General features: G+C 34.7%; 1 protein-coding gene across 10 annotated transcripts in view; it reads left to right on the top strand.

The window, feature by feature from the left end:
* PMS1 (PMS1 homolog 1, mismatch repair system component) overlaps positions 1-18998 on the top strand; it is a 124703-nt gene that overhangs the window by 18206 nt on the left and 87499 nt on the right. For all 10 annotated transcript variants that reach the window (XM_077154431.1, XM_077154427.1, XM_077154425.1 and 7 more), the window contains 4 exons: positions 625-751; positions 4666-4817; positions 9540-9722; positions 17602-17704. In XM_077154431.1, coding sequence (XP_077010546.1) covers positions 4686-4817; positions 9540-9722; positions 17602-17704 — 418 coding nt within the window. In that variant the 5' untranslated portion in view covers positions 625-751; positions 4666-4685. The remainder of the gene's footprint in view (positions 1-624; positions 752-4665; positions 4818-9539; positions 9723-17601; positions 17705-18998) is intronic.

Raw genomic sequence — 18998 nt, forward strand, 5'->3', positions numbered from 1 at the left:
GAAGCTGTGCCGGGCTCGTGGCCGTGCACACGTGGGAGAGCTCTCTGAGCAAGTCTGAGCTCGTTAATGGTTTCGTTTGGCCTTGATCAAATCGTGTATAGGCCTTTGCTTTTTCTTAGTTCCTGTGTCTGTCCAGGTGCAAGAGTTTTTGTTTCCCAAGCAGAAAATTTAACTTGAGACAAACCGTAATTGAACTTGTTAGTTGGCGTTTTATAATAATATACTGATAACATACACTTGTGAAAGTAAATTGCTTTCAGTTAATCACGAGTTTCGCTGTTGTCATTCAGTGTTTATGTACACTCTGAAGACAGACACCTATATTACTGCATCCTGAGGAAATGTGGATAGCACCTTATTTTTTAATAACGAGGGATAATCTTGGTAAGATTCTTTGGAATCAGTTTTGGAAATTGAATTTCCTTTCCCTTGGCAATATACAAAAATGTGTCAACAAATGTTTCAACAACATTTAGAAATTAAGAGAATGTTGGACATCTGTATATTTTGCGTTTCTGTTGGTTCTGTGACACATTTGGATGACCTTTATTATATGCCATAACTAAATTATTTGTTTGTATGCTCTTTAAAGTCTGAGTTCGCTGACCCCTGTTTCTTTTGTAGGTGCATCTGCTGTCCTTAACTGACTTCCATACTTATCATCAGCACTCTTTGAGAAGGGTTCCGTTTCTCTCAGCAAATATGGAAGATTGACCCACCTTACATTCTCAGACATTCCATGTTGTGACTTGTAAGCTTCACCTTAACCCTTCCCCTTCTAAAGAGGTCATTTGATGCACTAACAGTTGAATCCTTGCTATGCTTTAAGAGCTATGCTAGGCATAAACAATTAGGGTAAAGTCCCTGTACCCAAAGAACTCAGAGCCAGGAGGAAGAGGTAGACGAATAAAAGAATAGTTACAATGCCTTGCAATAAGTTCTGAATTGAAAAGAAGGAAAAGATGCTGTGAGAGTATAGAGGAAGGAATACCTAATTTGTTGGAGTGTTGGGGGGGCAGGGTTGGCACAGGAAAGAAAGGCTTCTTACAGGAGATTATAGTTGAGCTAAATCTGGAAGGATGGTTGGAAGTTATCCTAGAGAGAGGAAATTGTGTGAGCTAAGGAAGGATGTGTGCCACCACACTAAGGGAAACAGTTGTATAGTTTGGCCAGTGTGCATATGAGCTATGAGGGGATGAGATTAGAAAGGTAGGCAGAGGCCAAGTTGTTAAGGAGTTTGGATTGTATGTGTTTAGCAGTTGGAAACCTGTAAAATTCTAAGTAGGGTAGCAACGTGGTGAAATTCAAATTTGAAAATAACCCTATAGCAAGCTCAAAAGTGGTTGAGATTAGAGGCAAAATATCTGTTATGTGTATATTGCCATACTATGATAAGTAGGATGTAGAGAAGGAGAAGAATGGGGTGGCACCAGGATTTCTGATTTTGCTTTAGGTGACTTGCTGGAAAGGGTTCAAGAGCATGACCTTTGTAGTCCAACATGCCAGGGTGTGTAGATGTGTATCTTCTACTTGCTGGTTGTATGATCTTGAGCAAGTTACTAAACCATTGAAGTCCTGTTTGTGAAAGAGGAATGATAGTACCACATAGGGTTGGTCTCTCTCTCACATCGCTACCTCACCTCCCCTACCCACTGAACCCTCCAGTTTCTTAAAATGTCTGCATCTCTTCCCATACTCTTCTCTCCAACATCACTTCTGAACTAATGCTTTCACATAGTTGGATTTTTTTTCTCCTTTATTAGAGAAGTTGTGGGTTTACAGAACAATCATGCATAAAATACAGGATTCCCGTAAATCACCATTACTGACACCTTGCATTGATATGGAACATCTATTACAATTGATAGCACATTTTTATAATTGTACCATTAACTATAATCCCTGTCTTAATTTAGGGTTCATCGTTTGTGTAGTATAGTTCCATGGGATTTTTTAAAAAAAATTTGTTACCATACGTATGACCTTACGTTTCCCCTTTCACCCACATTCAGATATATATTTCAGTGCTATTGATCAGAATGTTGTGCTACCATTCCCACCATCCATTACAAAAATATTTCCATCTTTCCAAGTAGGAACCCTGTACATCTTAAGCCTTAACTTCCCGTTCCCTAATCTCCTCTTATCCCCTAGTAACCTATATCTAGATTCTAGCTCTGTGAGTTTGCTTATTCTAATTATTTTATATCATTGCAATCATACAGTATTTGTCCTTTTGTGTCTGGAGGGTACTGTGGGTGGGGGAAGTAAGGTAGGGGTGTGCATGTGTGAGAGAGAACAAGAGAAAGGGAGAGGGAGAGAAAAGGTAAATTTTTGCTATGGATTGCCTTGAGTTTAGTAACCTAGAAGAATGAGAGAGACAGGGGTGAAATTAGGGATTTGAAAAAAAAAAGATTTTTGAAAGGATTGTTGAGAATGAGATAAATATGAATAGATTGATAAGATTAACCAGAAGCAGTGAAAGTTGGGGAAAGGCTAGGTTTATACCTCATAGCTTGTCTAATCAGTGTTTTTATTTAGATCCTTGAAATTCTCAAAGATAGAGGACTTCTTGAACCCAAGCCTATCCTGATGCCCAGGCCATGGGTTATCTCCTTTGAGGGGTAGGATTTGAGCATCGGCTTTTGTTCATTTAGGAGATTAGAGAAATTCAGTTTAGTGCAAATACCCTGTGATCTCTTAGCACCTATGCACCATATACTGTAATAAATTCTTTATATATATTTACTTCTCACTGCAATCATATGATATTATTATCCTCTCTTAAAATTTTTTAATAGTTGAACTAAAAAAGGGCAAAAAAAAGGAATTTATTTTAATAATGCATTTTATGATAAACTGAATATATCTAAAATATTTTATCATGAAGTCAATGTAAAAGTTAATGAGATTTTGCATTTTTTTCATACGAAGTCTTTGGACTCTCGTGTGTATTGGCACATCTCAATTTGAACAGTTGCTCTGTACCCTTATTTGGCGTTATACTCCAATTTGGCTCTCTATACCCTTAAACCTGAGGTCAGTTTGAAGCTTGGGGAGATTGTGAAGGAAGGCTTGTGTTTGTGAGAGCGTTAATTTGTATAATATTATGATAGTGGAGTGACCTAACTATCCACTGTTGTTTGTTGGGAATGCCTCCTGGTCCTTGAGAGCCACAGATAACCATTGAGAAGTAGTTGTTCACAGCCATTCTGCTTAAAACTTAATACCCCATGATGGTGATGGCAGCACAACGTTATGAATATAATGAACACTACGGAATTATATGTCTGAATGTGGTTAAAAGGGAAAATTTTTATGATAGGTATATGTTACTTAAAAAATTTTATAAAATAAAAAACTGGATACGCCAAAACTAAGCCAAATATATAGATTGATTAGAAGGCAATTGCTAATATTAAAGGGAGTGTCCCTTTACATTATCTCTCATGATAATACTGTATGTTTTATAGGGCCTTATTTATAGAGTATTTCATAGATGCTTTCTAGTTTGATCTTCACAATAACTATGGAGGTATTACCATCTCCATTTTTACAAACTGAATGTTTGCTTTTTTTAAAAAAAATCATGTCTGGATGATTTCAGTGTTTATATACCTTGATAAATGATATACTGAGAAGAATTTGGAGCAAGGCATTCTTAAGACAGGCATTTAAGGAAATACATTTGAGAAAAAAATCTCTAATGTGGTTGTTAAAGTACCTAAGCTTGATTACTTAATCTCAGTTTTTTTAAGCCCTTAAATGATAATGATAATACTAATATTTATACATAGTACATATTTTTCGTGGTTGTTTAGAAAATTAAATGCAAGCTCATATGTCAGGGGTTTTGCACAGTTTGTTTAGCATACTTAGATTATTCAGTAAATGATAGTTGCTGTTCTTGTTATAACCATCATTATTATTAAAGGCCAGTATAGACTGACCAAGGGGAGGTTAATTAGGTAATTATATTGTATGATGTAATGGAGGGAGGATGAAACGGAGGAATTAAAGTGAGAGATACTGAATTGACAAGCCTTAGACATTGATTAGATTTGGGTCTGGGTGAATGGACTTAACTTTGATAGCAATATAATAGGAATATTATAATTTGGGGGAGCTGGCTGTTTAGTATTGAGTTTGAGCTAGTGAGTTCAGCAGGCAACTAAGAAAAGTAAGGTTGGAATTTAGGAAAAAAGTCAGAATTGTAGATAGCAATAAAAATCACACAAAAACCCTGAGAAAAAATGACCAAAAAACTCAATTTTCTCTTTCCCATGTTATTGTGGACTTTTTAGACCTTTTTGGTCATTTTTATGACCATCCTTTAGCATAAGAGGTAATTAGAATTAAAGACTCTCTACATTTAAGCCTCAGTTCTGCCTCCTAGTAGGTGGATGACCTTGTACGGGTTTCTTGGCTCCTCCTGTGCCTCAGTTTTCTCTTATATAAAATGGAGATAAAATGGCACCTGTTTCAAAGAGTATTTGTAAGAAATAAATTATTTAATGCTACAATGTGCTTACAATAGAGCCTCACACACCAATGTGGGCTGCTAATATTGCCATTATTATTATTTTTAAATTGCTATCACTGATGTTTCTCAGGAATGTTTAACAGTTCTTATTTTTATAGCTTACGTTTTTAATTTTCTCCTAGTTACTCTACTAAAAGCTAGAATGAAACAGTTGCCTGCAGCTACTGTTCGCCTCCTTTCAAGTTCTCAGATAATCACCTCAGTGGTCAGTGTTGTAAAAGAACTCGTTGAAAACTCCTTGGATGCTAGTGCCACAAGTATAGATGTTAAACTGGTGAGTTTCCTTGAGAAGCCAAATGACTTTAGAGCAAAGGGCTGGTCAGATATTTTCCTCTTACACCTGTTATGTTTTTTCCTTTCTATATACCAATAAATTATTCTTAAGACATTTAAATTTTAATTTAAATCAGTGTTATAATAACACTAAAGGAAATAGTAAAAGAAGAAATGTTCTTTAGGGCTTCATCACCTGAAACATTAATTTAATTTGTCTCTATTTTCTAATAGTGTTTCTCCTTGGTTATTTATATTTACCTTGTGTTAGTATGCATTCCCTTTGCATTTTATTTTTTCCACGTAACATTTCAAAACCGTATCTCTAGTTGCTTCATGGGTTTCACATTTTTAAATTTAAGTGCTGCATATTAAATAAGTTTAGTTAATATAACATAGCACTCATGATGATTTATGGCAATTAGTTTGCATGTCTGTTATCACATAGAGGTAAGGTCTGCATTTTATTCATTTTTGTGACTTCTGTACTTAGTATCTCTGTATATTAGGAAGATGAGTACTTTTTTACTTGAATTAATGTAAGAAGATATAATTTTAAAAACTCTAATTATCAGACATTTATGATATTTCCAGTTTATGGGATTAGAAATAAAGCTGCTACTAAAATATCTTTGTAGGAAAGGGACCTAACCTTTTCTTAATGTCTGTCATTCCTCAAATTCTATGCTATCTTTTATATATAATCCCAGTTGCTCCTTATAAAAACTTTTAAAATTAGCTACTACTAGACATAATTTTACAGATAACTAAGGTTCTGATAACTAAGGTTCTTAGAACATATAGTTAGTAAGTGGTGGAGCTGAGATTGCTGTGTTTGACACCAAAACCCATTCAAGATTTTTCCTCTATGCCAGTGGTTCCCATGGTTTGCATGTGTCAGAATCATAGGAAGTTTGTTAGAATCGATTAGGCCCTACCCTTAGAATTTCACATGCTTGGTGGGGTCTGGGAATTTGCAGTTCTAAAAAGTTCCTAGTTTTTTAATCATAAACTTTATAAACATAGCACTCTGAAGCTGTGAAAGTCAGCAGTACCCCATGTAGGAACTGTTTAAAAAGTTGAAAAAGTGATCAGACATCGAGTAGAGATATGAATGAAGTTGATCTGGATAGGACTAACGTTTATCAGAAGACTAGTTAAAAGGCATCGTTCACATTTTTTAAAACTTCAACTTCTGTCTGAGACTAAAAGAAGAGATGTTTATTTGATGCAAAATTTTTATTTTGGGTAGTGCATTTCCTAATTTAACTTGTATGGTTGGTTTTGTTTGTTTATCCAGGTTAGCTTGATGCCCTGATAAATCCCAGAGTGATTTTGGCAGTGAATAAAGAAATATTTGCAGAGTTCCCTTGGGGGAATGGGGAGAAAGGAGGAAATATTCACCTCCCCAGTATGGAGAATTTCTGATATTCTTGCAAGTAGTGGAGACAACCAAACCAATAGGCTGAGCCCTTGGTCTTGGGGTTTGTCCCTATGAAACTTATTCCTGCAAAGGATAGGCTAAGCCTACTTAAACTTAGGCCCAACAGTTATCCCCAGAGAACCTGTTTCGTTGCTCAAATATGGCCTCTCTCTCTCTCTAAACCAACATGGCAAGTGAGCTCATTGCTGTTTTCCACCCCCCACCTGCCCCCCACGTGGGACATGACTCCCATGGGTGTAAATCTCCCTGGCAACATAGGACAGAAAGCTGGGATAAGCTGGCATCAAGAGATTGAGAAAGCCTTCTTGACCAAAAGGGGGAAGGGAGAAATGGGACAAAATAAAATTTAAGTGGCTGAGAGATTTCAAACAGTCGAGAGGTTATCCTGGAGGTTATTTTTATACATTATATAGATATCCCTTTTTAGTTTATGATGTATTAGAATGGCTAGAGGAGAAACTGTTGAGCTGTGTTCAAGATTCTTAAAGATGATTGTATAAAGATAGAACATTTACAGTGTGACTGTATGATTGTGAAAATCTGTGTCTGATGTTCCTTATATCCAGGATATGGACAGATGAGTAAAAAATATGGTTAAAAAATAAACAAACAAATAACAGGGGGGATAAAGTCTAAAATAAATTGGGTAGATGGAAACACTACTGGTCAGTGGAAGGAAGGGATAAGGTATATGGTTATATATGAGTTTTTTCTTTTTATTTCTTTTTCTGGAGTGATGCAAATGCTCTAAAAATGATCATGGTGATGGATACACAACTACGTGATGATATTATGAGCCATTGATTACATGTATAGAATGTACATATATGAAGATTTCTCAATTAGAAAAAATTAAACTTAAAGAAGGACAATTTATTTTTCTTTAGGCATTTCATATTAGTTCAGTCTCATTAAAATAAAACTGATAATTAAATAGAATTAGATAGTTAATTTATCATTTAAACCTTGACTTTGACAGATTCAATTTAATAATCTTTAATAATATTCTTAAGAGTTTCTGGAAGAAAAATATTATACTTTTTTTGCATAGTATTACAGAGCCAGCAGAAATTCTAAAAAAGGTAAATTAAACACTTACCTACTGTAGTTTTAGTCTCTTCATGTTATCAGAGTCTGCTTTGTAGAATTTAAAAATAAAATACCTTAACTGTTATTGTACATAGTAAAGACCATTTTATTATGGTTTTGTACAATAATAGCTGTCCTGACTATGAATGTTTTCATAATTAAATACTTCAGTATTGTTTTAACATTTGAACAGTTGTTTGTATTCTGATTTTATTCAGATAGCTGAAGCTTTTGTGTTATAAGACTTGCATTCTGTAGTTGATGATTTTCTTATAAAATGAAACTATTCCTAGAAAATCAGCTTAATTTTAGATTGAGAGTGATATGAAGAGCTAAATCTTAGATGTTTCTTCTTGAACTCATTCTTGTATACCTAATTTATCTAAAAAGTACTGCCATGTGCAGTAGTTTATAATTTTAGATTATTAAAAATAGGTTATTTTAAGTAGGAGAGTTATGCTAATTGTCGGATGATCTTCCCCCTTGTTCTGGTTTGCTAGCTGCTGGAATGCAATATACCAGAAACGGAATGGCTTTTAACAAGGGGAATTTAATGAGTTGCTTGTTTACAGATCTAAGGCCGAGAAAATGTCCCAATTAAAACAAGTCTATAGAAATGTCCAATCAAAGGCATCCGGGGAAAGATACCGTGGTTCAAGAAGGCCGATGAAGTTCAGGGTTTCTCTCTCATCTGGAAAGGCACATGGCGAACGCAGTCAGGGCTTCTCTCTCAGCTGGAAGGGCACATGGCAGACACAGCGTCATCTGCTGGCTTTCTCTCCTGGCTTCTGGTTTCATGAAGCTCCCCGGGAGGCATTTCCCTTCTTCATCTCCAAAGGTCGCTGGCTGGTGGACTCTCTGCTTCGTGGTGCTGCAGCATTCTCTGCTCTCTCCGAGTCTCTCTCTCCAAAATGTTTCCTCTTTTATAGGACTTCAGAAACTAATCAAGACCCACTCAGATGGGTGGAGACATGTCATCCCCTAATCCAGTTTAACAACCGTTCTTAACTAAATCTCATCAACCAGGGAGATGATCCCATCACAGTCCCAAATACACAGCATTGAATAGAGACTATTCTACCTTTAAGAAATGGGATTTATATTAAAACATGACTTTTCTTAGGGGGTATACTTCCTTTCAAACCAGCACGCCCCTTTATAACTTTCATTTACAGCTATATGCATAAAACTTTGTGGAGTTATCACTAGATGTTAAATTGGCTATCACATTTAAAATATGGTCTTCATAGAAACTGTGATTATTACAGAAGTTTAGATTTTGTTGTTATTAGTTTTGTATTAGAAAATAAAACTGACTATGAATTGAGATTCTTTTGTATTTTCTTTTAATTTTTCAAATTAAAAGTTCACTGAGCTTGGCCAGTTAGGTGTCTTATCTTAGTAGTTTCCTGTTTGTTGAGTATTTGCAGAAAAATTTGTAAAGTTAAAATGTAGCAAACATTTTAATTTCTTAGGAAAGCAATATATAACTCAGGGGAGAAATTATTAAAAGTTAGGCTGAGTTGTGAGGTATAGGTTTTTTGTTTTTGTTTTTTTTGTTTTTTTTTTCTTTCTATTATTGTTTTAATTCTTATTCTGTTGTCTTTTTATTTCTTTTTCTAAATCGATGCAAATGTACTAAGAAATGATGAATATGCAACTATGTGATGTTATTAAGAATTACTGATTGTACATGTAGATTGGAATGATTTCTAATTGTTTTGTTAATTCTTTTTTTAATTAATAAAAAAAAAAAAAAGTTAGGCTGAGTAATGATAATTGCTAGACTCTTGGTGGATAGAACCAGATGTTTTTTCTTACTGTTTTTGTTTTGTTTTCTTTGGGGGGTTGTATATACAGAAGGTTTATGTGATGTAGAAATAAGTTTTTTTAGTCAAGTTTAAACATAAATTTTCATGATACTGAAATAATCCAGAGCAACCTTAAAGATCACACTGACTTCCCTATTTAACTGTTGATTATGAGTCCAGAGAAAACAAAGGACTTACTAATTATACCATAACTAAGAATTGATAAAACTATAGAATTTAAAGTTTCATTTTCATGTTAAGCTTCTATAAATGTAAAGAAATGACATTATTGTTTCACTTGTGCTTTTTTTTCTGTTTCTGAATATAATAAACAGTTTTATGTTTTTATACACTGCTGGTATTTTTTAACTTTTTATAGGAGAACTATGGACTTGATAAAATTGAGGTGCGGGACAATGGTGAGGGTATCAAGGCTGTTGATGCACCTGTAATGGCAATGAAGTACTATACTTCAAAAATAAATAGTCACGAAGATCTCCAAAATTTGACAACTTATGGTTTTCGTGGAGAGGCCTTGGGATCAATTTGTTGTATAGCTGAGGTAAGGCAATTTATATTGACTATTTTAGTGATTTCATAATCACAGAATGGATTAGAATTTAGAGAAAACTAATCCAGTATTTGGCAAAGTATGTTTTGTAATATTAATAATTGTTAAAGGAAAAAGTGGTTTAATGATCCAATGGTTTGGTAAAAACGTGTTAAATAAAATTAAACAGGTATCTTAACTGTAGCACTTCTAGAGCCTTTACTATACTAAAACATATTGTGAATCTCTAAGGTTTGTGGTTTATAGTAATTATATTTCTGTTCACCTTAGCTGTGAAACCCTTTTATTGAAAAGTATATTACTGGTTTTTTGTTTTGTGGAACACACTCTGCAAATACCATTCTACTTAATACAGATAAGGAAATAGCACTCCTAAGAGGATAATTGATTTGGCCTAAATCCTAGTAGTTAGGTACTAGATTAGGTATTAGAACTATGCTTTTCTGACTGTTGGTCAGGTAGTTTCAGTGTTTATAAAACCCTGAGTTCAGTGAAAGGCACACTCAGTTGCATACAACCAATTATACTACACTGGCTCTGTGACAGGTTACGTAAGTGGCTTGTGGCAAAGCCCCTCTAGAACCTTGATCTCATTTCCATGTATCTCAATTATGTTTAATTACTTGACTCAGGACTAGTGTCTTTGTGCCATACTCTTACTCGAGGTGTTAGGCTCTGCTTTATTGTATTTTGGTGAGTGACCTGGTAATCGTGAACGTGTCTATAAGTTTGCCAGATGGCCATGTAATTCCTTATCTGTGCTTAGGCTGTCAGACCTTGTTGGGTGATAGTGCTCAGGAGCAGTAAAATGATAGGACCTGTTGTCTGGGAAAAGTGGCATGGGCATGAGATATTCTTTCTATCTTCTGTCTGGTCTCTGGATATCCATTTAGTAGCCCAGTCTTCCCAGCAATTTGTATTCACTAGTCTGAATGTGGTCTTCCCTCTGCCTTTTTCCCTTCAGCTTGTTGCATAGTGTAGGTTTTTCTCCATTTTTTGTGAATAGGGTGCCAGGTAGGTATCCACTTACTTTTTACTGTGGGGCTCTATAAAGTGATGCCTAAGTAGACCAGATATTGGAGAGGAGATTTAAGGTGGCAGTCTTACTGATGGAGTACAGAGAAGAAGGAGCCTTTACTTTCTTGATTGTTGGAATCCAAATGTTCAGATATCACTAAAGGAGGAAAGACCTTGTCCTTCCCTAACTGCACTCTGCTTAGAACTACTATTCCAAATCTGTTACACCCTGTGCTTCTTTCTTTCTTTCTTAGCTCTTGCTTTTTTTTAAGAGTTCACTTAGTCTCTGAATAGATTTTGGGGAAGACCAACTGAGAAGGTGCAACCAGGCATTGCCCATTTCTCTCCCCAGAGATTGTATATGGGAACCTACAACCCCAGGATCTTGTAGAGTCTGTTTTTAAAATGAGATGGTGTTTATACCAGGGAACCTCTGAAGCTCCTAATACTAGCATTGTTTGGGCTCTCAGTGACTACGTCGGGAATCATATTTTTTGTTTGAGAACATAGGTATTTGGTCTTTTAGCTGATTCGGTATGGCATTCCTGTATTTTCTGCAAGATGTATATTACCTTTTAGAGCGGACATTGGTCAATATTACCTTTGTCTGCTAGATGGCAGCACTATACTTCATCTTTTAAAATAAGTTGTATATAAACCATATGATTTTTTCCAAATCTTCAGTGTAGTTTTGATTTTAGATGGTAATTTTGCAAGTTCTTATCCAGTGGTCACTGTTTGTTTTATATTAAACCCACTTGATATTTTATCATTTTATCTTTTGTTTCATTTTTGAGGCATTCATATGGCCTTAAGATAAAAACTTAAAATAAGTTTGTAATCTCTTGTTACAGAAGAAATAAAAGAATTGTCAAAGTATCACAATACCAGAAAGCTATAAACTTAAAAGTTGTATCTGGTTTACACATTGCAATATCAAGTGTTTATCTCAGAAAATGTTAATAGAGGCTTTTATGGAACTTCCTTCGTTGTAAATCTTTGGGAAGACCACACATACATACTCTCACATATAGCACAATGAGTTTTTACATATCTGTATTCCAGATCAAGATACAGAATGTTATCAGCCCCCCAGAAGGTTCTCTTTTCCCCCTCCTGATCAGTACCTCTCAAATGTAACCACTGTTCTGACCTCTGTCAATGTAGATTGTTTCTACTTGTTCTTGTGCCTGATATAAGTGAAATCTTACAGTGTATATTATTTTGTCACAGACAGATTTTTTGAAGATGTTTTAGGTTTGATTGTACCTGAAAGAAAAAGGAAATGTCATGGAACTGGAAGGGACCATGGTAGTGGTAGTGAACATTGGCATACTCAAACCCCTTCAGGACTGAAGCACTCACTCCCCCAGCTGCCAAAAGTATTGGTGACTGAATGTCAACTGAAGAGGGCTACCTTAGCAAATTATAGCCTCTTCCTGGGAGCAGCCTGCATCTAGTGACTGGTTGATGGGGGTTGTGAAGGCTCTGTTCCAAAGCGGGACAACTCTTCAGGGTCACATCAGCTCCACAATTCCCCCATGGGGTTGGCTGAGGTTTTTGCTATGACTGTGGCACAGCCTCCCTTCTCCTGCTGCCTTGCTTCCTTCACTGCCCCCATGGATAATCATCTCAAGGAGCACTCCTCAGTAACCTTCATGCTTGCTTAGTCTCAGAAGTCTGCTTCCTGAGGAAGCCAACTTACAACATAGATCTTCTATGATTTGGTCTTCTCCTATTACTGATGAGGATACTGAGGTTCTGTTAAGTGAAATACCAGGTTTTCTCATGCTAACTTCAAAACACAGTCTTTAATAATCAGTCAACAGGTATTTCATTGTCTGCTGTGTGCAGTGTATTATGCTAGAGAGTTTACTTTAGAGGAATTGTGCACAGTGAAGTAAGTGGAATATGAAAATTATGATCTATTCAGGGACTCAATCAAGAATTCAGTTCCAATTTCATACCTCCCAGTGCTGATTTATCCACAGTAGGTTATAGTTTGGTGCCTTCTTACCAGCATGGTTCTAAAAGTATTTATAAGTTTAAAAATACTTCCATATTGGAATAACAAATATACCCAGACCTGCAGTGGTAAACTCAAATAATAAAAATTAGTGATTTGGTTATTCTAGGTACCAAAGTAGCTGATGCAAATAACTTTGAAGTCAGATGGATGTGAACCTTTCAGGCTCAGAAGATTGATGATATACTATTGGGATATAGTTTTGTCACATTATTAAAATAGCCATTACTCAAAACTCCAGTTGTTGAGATTATTTTTTGTTAGGTTATTTTAAAGGTTTTAATAACTTTAGTTATGAAAAGAAAAAATTAAGTTGATTTCAGCAAAATTGCATAGAGAAATTTAAAATACCTCTAATTCTGTATTCTTTGCTTATAAACTTGAAAAGAATATTTTCCTAATTGTTCAATTATAAAATGACTTTTGACCTTAGAATTAAACAGACCAAAGGATAGAAACATTCCTAGTACCTCTACAAAGTAAACTATTGGTATTAAATAGTTCAATACCAATAGTATTAGTCTATAATGAATTGATACACATGGACTGTTATAGTTTTCTTGAAAATTGTATCAGCAAGTGTATTTTCTCTTGAAATTTGTTTTTTGGAGGGTACTAATTTTGGAATATTAGTCATTCCTGAATGTTAAATTCCTGGCATTTATTGTTAAGTATGGTGACAAAAAGAAGCTAGAGATAGCTAAAATCCTATTTTAACCTGTTTATAAAAATTTTATATAATATAAACTACTTGTATATATTATTCCTATCACTTAAACACATAATCAAAGTTTTTTCTCTTTTTTAGGTTTTCTTCTTTTAGATTTTATGTAACACATTAAAAAGCCATCCGGAAATAATATCTCACTTTGGTTTTGATTTCCATTTCTCTGATGACTAATGATGTTGAACATCTTTTCATGATCTTATTTGCTATTTGTTTATCTTCTTTGGAGATATGTCTATTCAAAATCTTTGCCCTTTTTTTTTTTTTTCCCCATGAGCAGGCATCGGGAATCAAACCCGGGTCTCTGGCATGGCAGGCGAGAATTCTGCCTGCTGAGCCACTGTGGCCTGCCCTCTTTGCCCAGTTTTTAGTTGGGATCCATGCCACATTTTTAAATCCATGCCACAGTATAATGGATATTATTCTGTACTACTGAGTATATTAATTATATATAAGTTTGTGATTAGATAATACAGTATCTGTAGGGCTTTTATTGGTTTACATCACATGAAGCTACCATCACTTAGCAGGGGCAGAATGAGATTCTAAGTCATTCTGTTTTGAAAATGAATTTGAGAATTTCTTATTTGTGGGCCCACATAGCTGTCAAAAGGTAAGGAGAAGGCCTTAGTATCACTCAGATGGTTCTAAGCCAAGCAAATGATTCCTGGCTTCTGTTCCACAGTGTGGGGTACCTCCTGTGTCCTTGAGAGCCATGAAGGTACAGCTTAGTTAGAGTAGACACAGGAATTTTTGAATCATTTGGGATATCCTGCTTACTAAATGTAGCCTTCTGACGTAATGAAATCTGTTGACGAAAAACTATGTCTGAGATTTCCTTGTTACTGGTCTCCACCATGTGGAGTAGGGCATGTGGGAGTAGATTCTGAAGCCAAAGCACCTATGTTAGTGTATGACTGAGCACAGGCAGGCATACTCAACACAGCCAAAAAGGAAAAAACATTTCAGTCATCCAGGCTAAAATCCATATTTCATGTGAATCATAAAGACCATTTTCCTTAATTTTCAGGCTCGTTTTTCTGTGGCAAAGTATCCAACCAAAAATCAGCCCTCCCCTACCCCCAAATACTTTAATTACTGTGAATGAATTTTTGTCAAGAGAGGGTTTTGAATTTTGCCTATATGTCCTAATTTTGTAATTTATTTTTTGTCTGAAACAACGAGAAAAGCTATGTTTATCTAAAGTTTAAATGCTTTCATGTAATTTTAACTTTGTAATAATTCTGTAATTTCTTGAAAACAGGTAAATGGGCTGAAGAGTCAGTTTTTAATAACTGATAGCTAACATAACCTTTTAAAACTTTTCCTTTTAAAATAGTGATTTTCTTTGTTTCTTCCTTTGTCACCATTAGAGGCATTCATTGCCACAATTCCTCAAGTCTCTAGTAAGAAGCAACAGTAACAGTTTATAATATTAGAGATGCTCCTGAGGGTAGTTACCACAGGTTCAAATGCTAGCTGCTGCAAAGCTAATGCATTCTGAACTTGTGCCTGGTCCAGAAAAAGTTTTCTTGCCCAGGACATAGGGTCATATGATGAAATGATCTCTTGAAATACAATTCCTTTCTCTGAGGAACACACATTTCATGAATTTGTGAAACATGCTTATGTGTTACCCTTCATATCTTCAGTAGTGAATTACAAACCATTTTGTGTTTAAATAAATTTTCATGTACCCTGCAAAATCTAGTTTTTAAAATATCTACTGTTGGAAATCAATATTGTATTATACTTTAATATTCTTAGTGTAAGTATTACATTATATAGTACATAAATGTTACCACTAAGTTCCTATTTTGATTTTAGTACTTCAGTTTACTCATCTAGGCTGAAGTATGTTTACTATTCACTAGGATGTTGAAAGGATAAGCAAGTTAATATGCTTTGAACCAATTAAAGCAAAAATCCCATGTAACCTTATAAAGTATTAGCATCATCTTTACCTTATCATCACCCTCCCCTTAAAAATGATAGTGTAATCATTTACTCAGGACCATCTAGCAAGCCAGTGGAAGAGTTAGTACTAGAACTCAGAGTTCCAGGGCCGCCTTTGCTCAGTGACACCAGCTTTAGGTCAGGTGGCTAGCTCTTTGGAAAATAGAAATAGAATTCAATTGACCTTGGCATTTTGGAGAAGTGGCTGGTTAAACATAGAATTGTTTTTAAAGAGACAATCATGGAGTAATTATAATAGAGATGGGAAAAAAGATCTCTAGCAATTTCTGTCCTCTTTTTTTTGAAACAAACTTTACTAGAGGAAATTATTATTGGACATAGCAAGGTTGGAATGTGGCAGGGAAAATGAAGTTTAGTTATCAGGAAAACTTTAAAAATCACACAATTTTTGAACCATAGAATGCATTTTAGTAAGAAGTAGAAGAATCATAGAGGCTTACAACATCTATTTTAGGTAAATTTTTTTGGAAATAGTATATTTTAGAAATAGCAGTTTGAGTCAGAGCCCCTATGAGGGCTTTATGCACTTCGCTCTCAGAGAGGTTCTAATGGACTCTTCTAGTTTTGTAAGCTAGAGAAGGAATATTTTTTCTTGGGGGTTCTGATATTCCCCACATGTATTGCCAATATGTTCCACAGAGCCTTGTGGCCTCAATACACCAGTGTCATCAGTGGACCTGATGACAGAACCATCAAATTTAGACCCAGGTGGATCCAGATGAGTTCTAGCGATGGAACTGGATCTTTATGACTTTTTCCTGAACTATATTTATTTAAAGATATTTTGCTCTGCTGAGTTCAAGGATGGTCAGGAAAGGTTTCTTAAAATTCTTTTCCCAGTTTCAGTTTCCTCATTGCTTAAGTGAATATTGTGCAGTGGGTTGGCTTAAGCAATGGGAATTTGTTGGTGCATGATTTTGAGGCTAGAAGTCCAAATCTTTCCAAACACTGGCATTCTGAGGCTAGCTGCCCGTGATCCTAGGTCCTGGGCTTCGTTGTCACGTGGTATTACACATGGTGGCGTTTCCCTTCTCTCCTGGGTTCTCTTGACTTCCAGCTTCTGGCTGTTCCCTCTGGGGCTTTTTTTTTTTTTTTATTATAAACTTTTACGCTGCTTATAAAGGACTCCCGTAATGCAGATTAAAGCTCAACTGGATTAATTTGGGCCACATTTTAACTGAAGTAACGTCTTGAAAGATCTTATTTGCAATAGGTCCACACCCTCAGGAATGAATTAAGCCTAAGAACATGTTTCTCTGGGGTACATATCTCAAACCACCACACCAATCCACTCTGCATTTCCTGCCAGCATCCTTACCATCTGTGCTCTTTTCTGACAGTCATGGGTTTTACCATTGTTTCACCCGCCTACTGGTCTTACCAGTTGGGTAAAATAAACATAAATGCATAAAGGCAAGGGTAAGTTTGGCTCAAAAGGGTGCAGATATTCTTAGTTTTACGTTTCTACAACAAACATTTGAGCAAATGTTTTCATGCTGAATGAAATCTTTTCTTGACTTATACTTAACATGTTTTTATGCCAAAACCTTTTAAATTAATAAATATATATAAACGAGTTGAAGGTGTGAGTTTAAGAAAAAATTGTCCATAAGTATGTACTGTGATTTTTTTTTTAATTCTTTTAAGCCATAAACTTGGACTATAGATGTGTAGTTTTAAACAGGGAGAGAATGATCACTTTACAAAAGGATTATTCATTTTACTAACAAACTTATGGGACTAGTCTGTTTGTTAACTATAACAAGCTTCCCTAATGCAGTTGAAATATTTGATTTTACAAATATAAGTCGTAATAATACATATTATACAATTAGCCATTTCAGGTATACCAGTTGTATATGAGTGTTTTAATTACAGTTAATTACCCAATTAATTACTAAATAAAAATCAGTAATTTGCTAAAAAACATAAGCTAGCTTATTGCTTATTAATGTAAATGTAAGAAGCATTACAAGAGAAGTCATAAGAATGTATCAAGTAAAACTTTTTTTCAGTCCTAAATAGAGATGTTAGGTGGTAATTATGCTTAATCTCATTTGACATTGAGCCCATTGCAGTACCGAAAATCATTATTTTATTAGATATGTTTTTTTAATTTTCAGGTTTTAATTACAACAAAGACAGCTGCTGATAATTTTAGCACCCAATATGTTCTTGATAGCAGTGGCCACATAATTTCTCAAAAACCTTCACATCTTGGTCAAGGTAAGAGAATAGCTTTGTAGCATTCTTTATCTTTTCTGTCAAATTCAAATGTGTTGCTTAGTAGCTTTGTCCTGATAAGGGCTAGTTAAATTCCAAGTGAATATTTAGCCTTAAAATTTACCCTAGCCGGCAATTCTTAAATATTTAGAGTTGTTCTCAATCTCTTAAATACTTAGATTTCTCAAGAGGAACTGTGTTAAAATCTGTAGACAATTCCATGGGTTAGTTACTTTGTTGTGAAAACTATAAAAGCTCTTAGTTTACTATTGCTGTACCATTTGTGTCCTCTTTATATATGAAGAATAATATTTTATTTAAATACTTAGAACATTATTGATGTAGTAATCATGGTGATAAATCATGCCACCAAGGTATTATGAATTAAATAAATTATTTAAAATGTATTTGTTTATTTATGGAAAACTTCAAAACCATGCACAAGTTTCAACAATTACCAATTCATTGCTTGTGCTGTTTCATCTAATATCTTTACCTATTTCCTCCCTTTTCTGTATTATTTTGCACTAAGTAAGTAAATGAAATATCTCAATAATTGTTGCTACTATAACTTACCTCTTTAGTGTTTCATACAATTATATGTAATTTTTATTATAGTTTAATTGATATGATATGTTTTTTATGTACCCTTAGTAACTACTTCTAAGGAAAAAAAATTTGTTTAGAGTTGAAAGTCACATAACTCCTTTAATGGCTTTATTATTGTTTCTTCATTGAAATTTATTTTCTTTTATCTTAATACTGATACTAAATTCTCTCTTTCTCTTATTTTATGAAACCTCATAAACATAAAGTTTCTGTTTGCTTTTGCCCATTTAGAGTTAATATTTTTTTGTGTCCACGTAGGGAAAGAAGTTAGTAGAAATTCTAAGAAAATGATTTAAGTATTTTTTTTCTCATTTATTCAGTTAATGGAAATGCGCTGAATTCTAACAGCTAAAATTTCATGTACAATTATAAATATTGTACACATTTTGATTAAAAAAATAGGTTGTGATTCTTTTCCAGTGTATTGAAGGTTAGGACAAAGAGAAGCCTGTTTAATATGATCCCTCTCCAAAAATGTTCTGACCCCAGTTCTTAGACGAGTTCAAAATGGGAAACCATTAGGAGGTATTTGAGTGGCTATTCAGCAGAGTACTTTGAAGTAATCTGATTACCTTATAAAACGTAATTGTGGTTATTTATATCTTGGTAGTAGTGAATCTAATCTCAATGGGCAGTGATTCTGCATCATTCATAGTTCTCATGCTTCTCTGTATTCATCTCTATGGAA

Source organism: Tamandua tetradactyla, chromosome 3 (assembly GCF_023851605.1).
Source record: "Tamandua tetradactyla isolate mTamTet1 chromosome 3, mTamTet1.pri, whole genome shotgun sequence".
NCBI classification, from domain to species: Eukaryota; Metazoa; Chordata; class Mammalia; order Pilosa; family Myrmecophagidae; genus Tamandua; species Tamandua tetradactyla.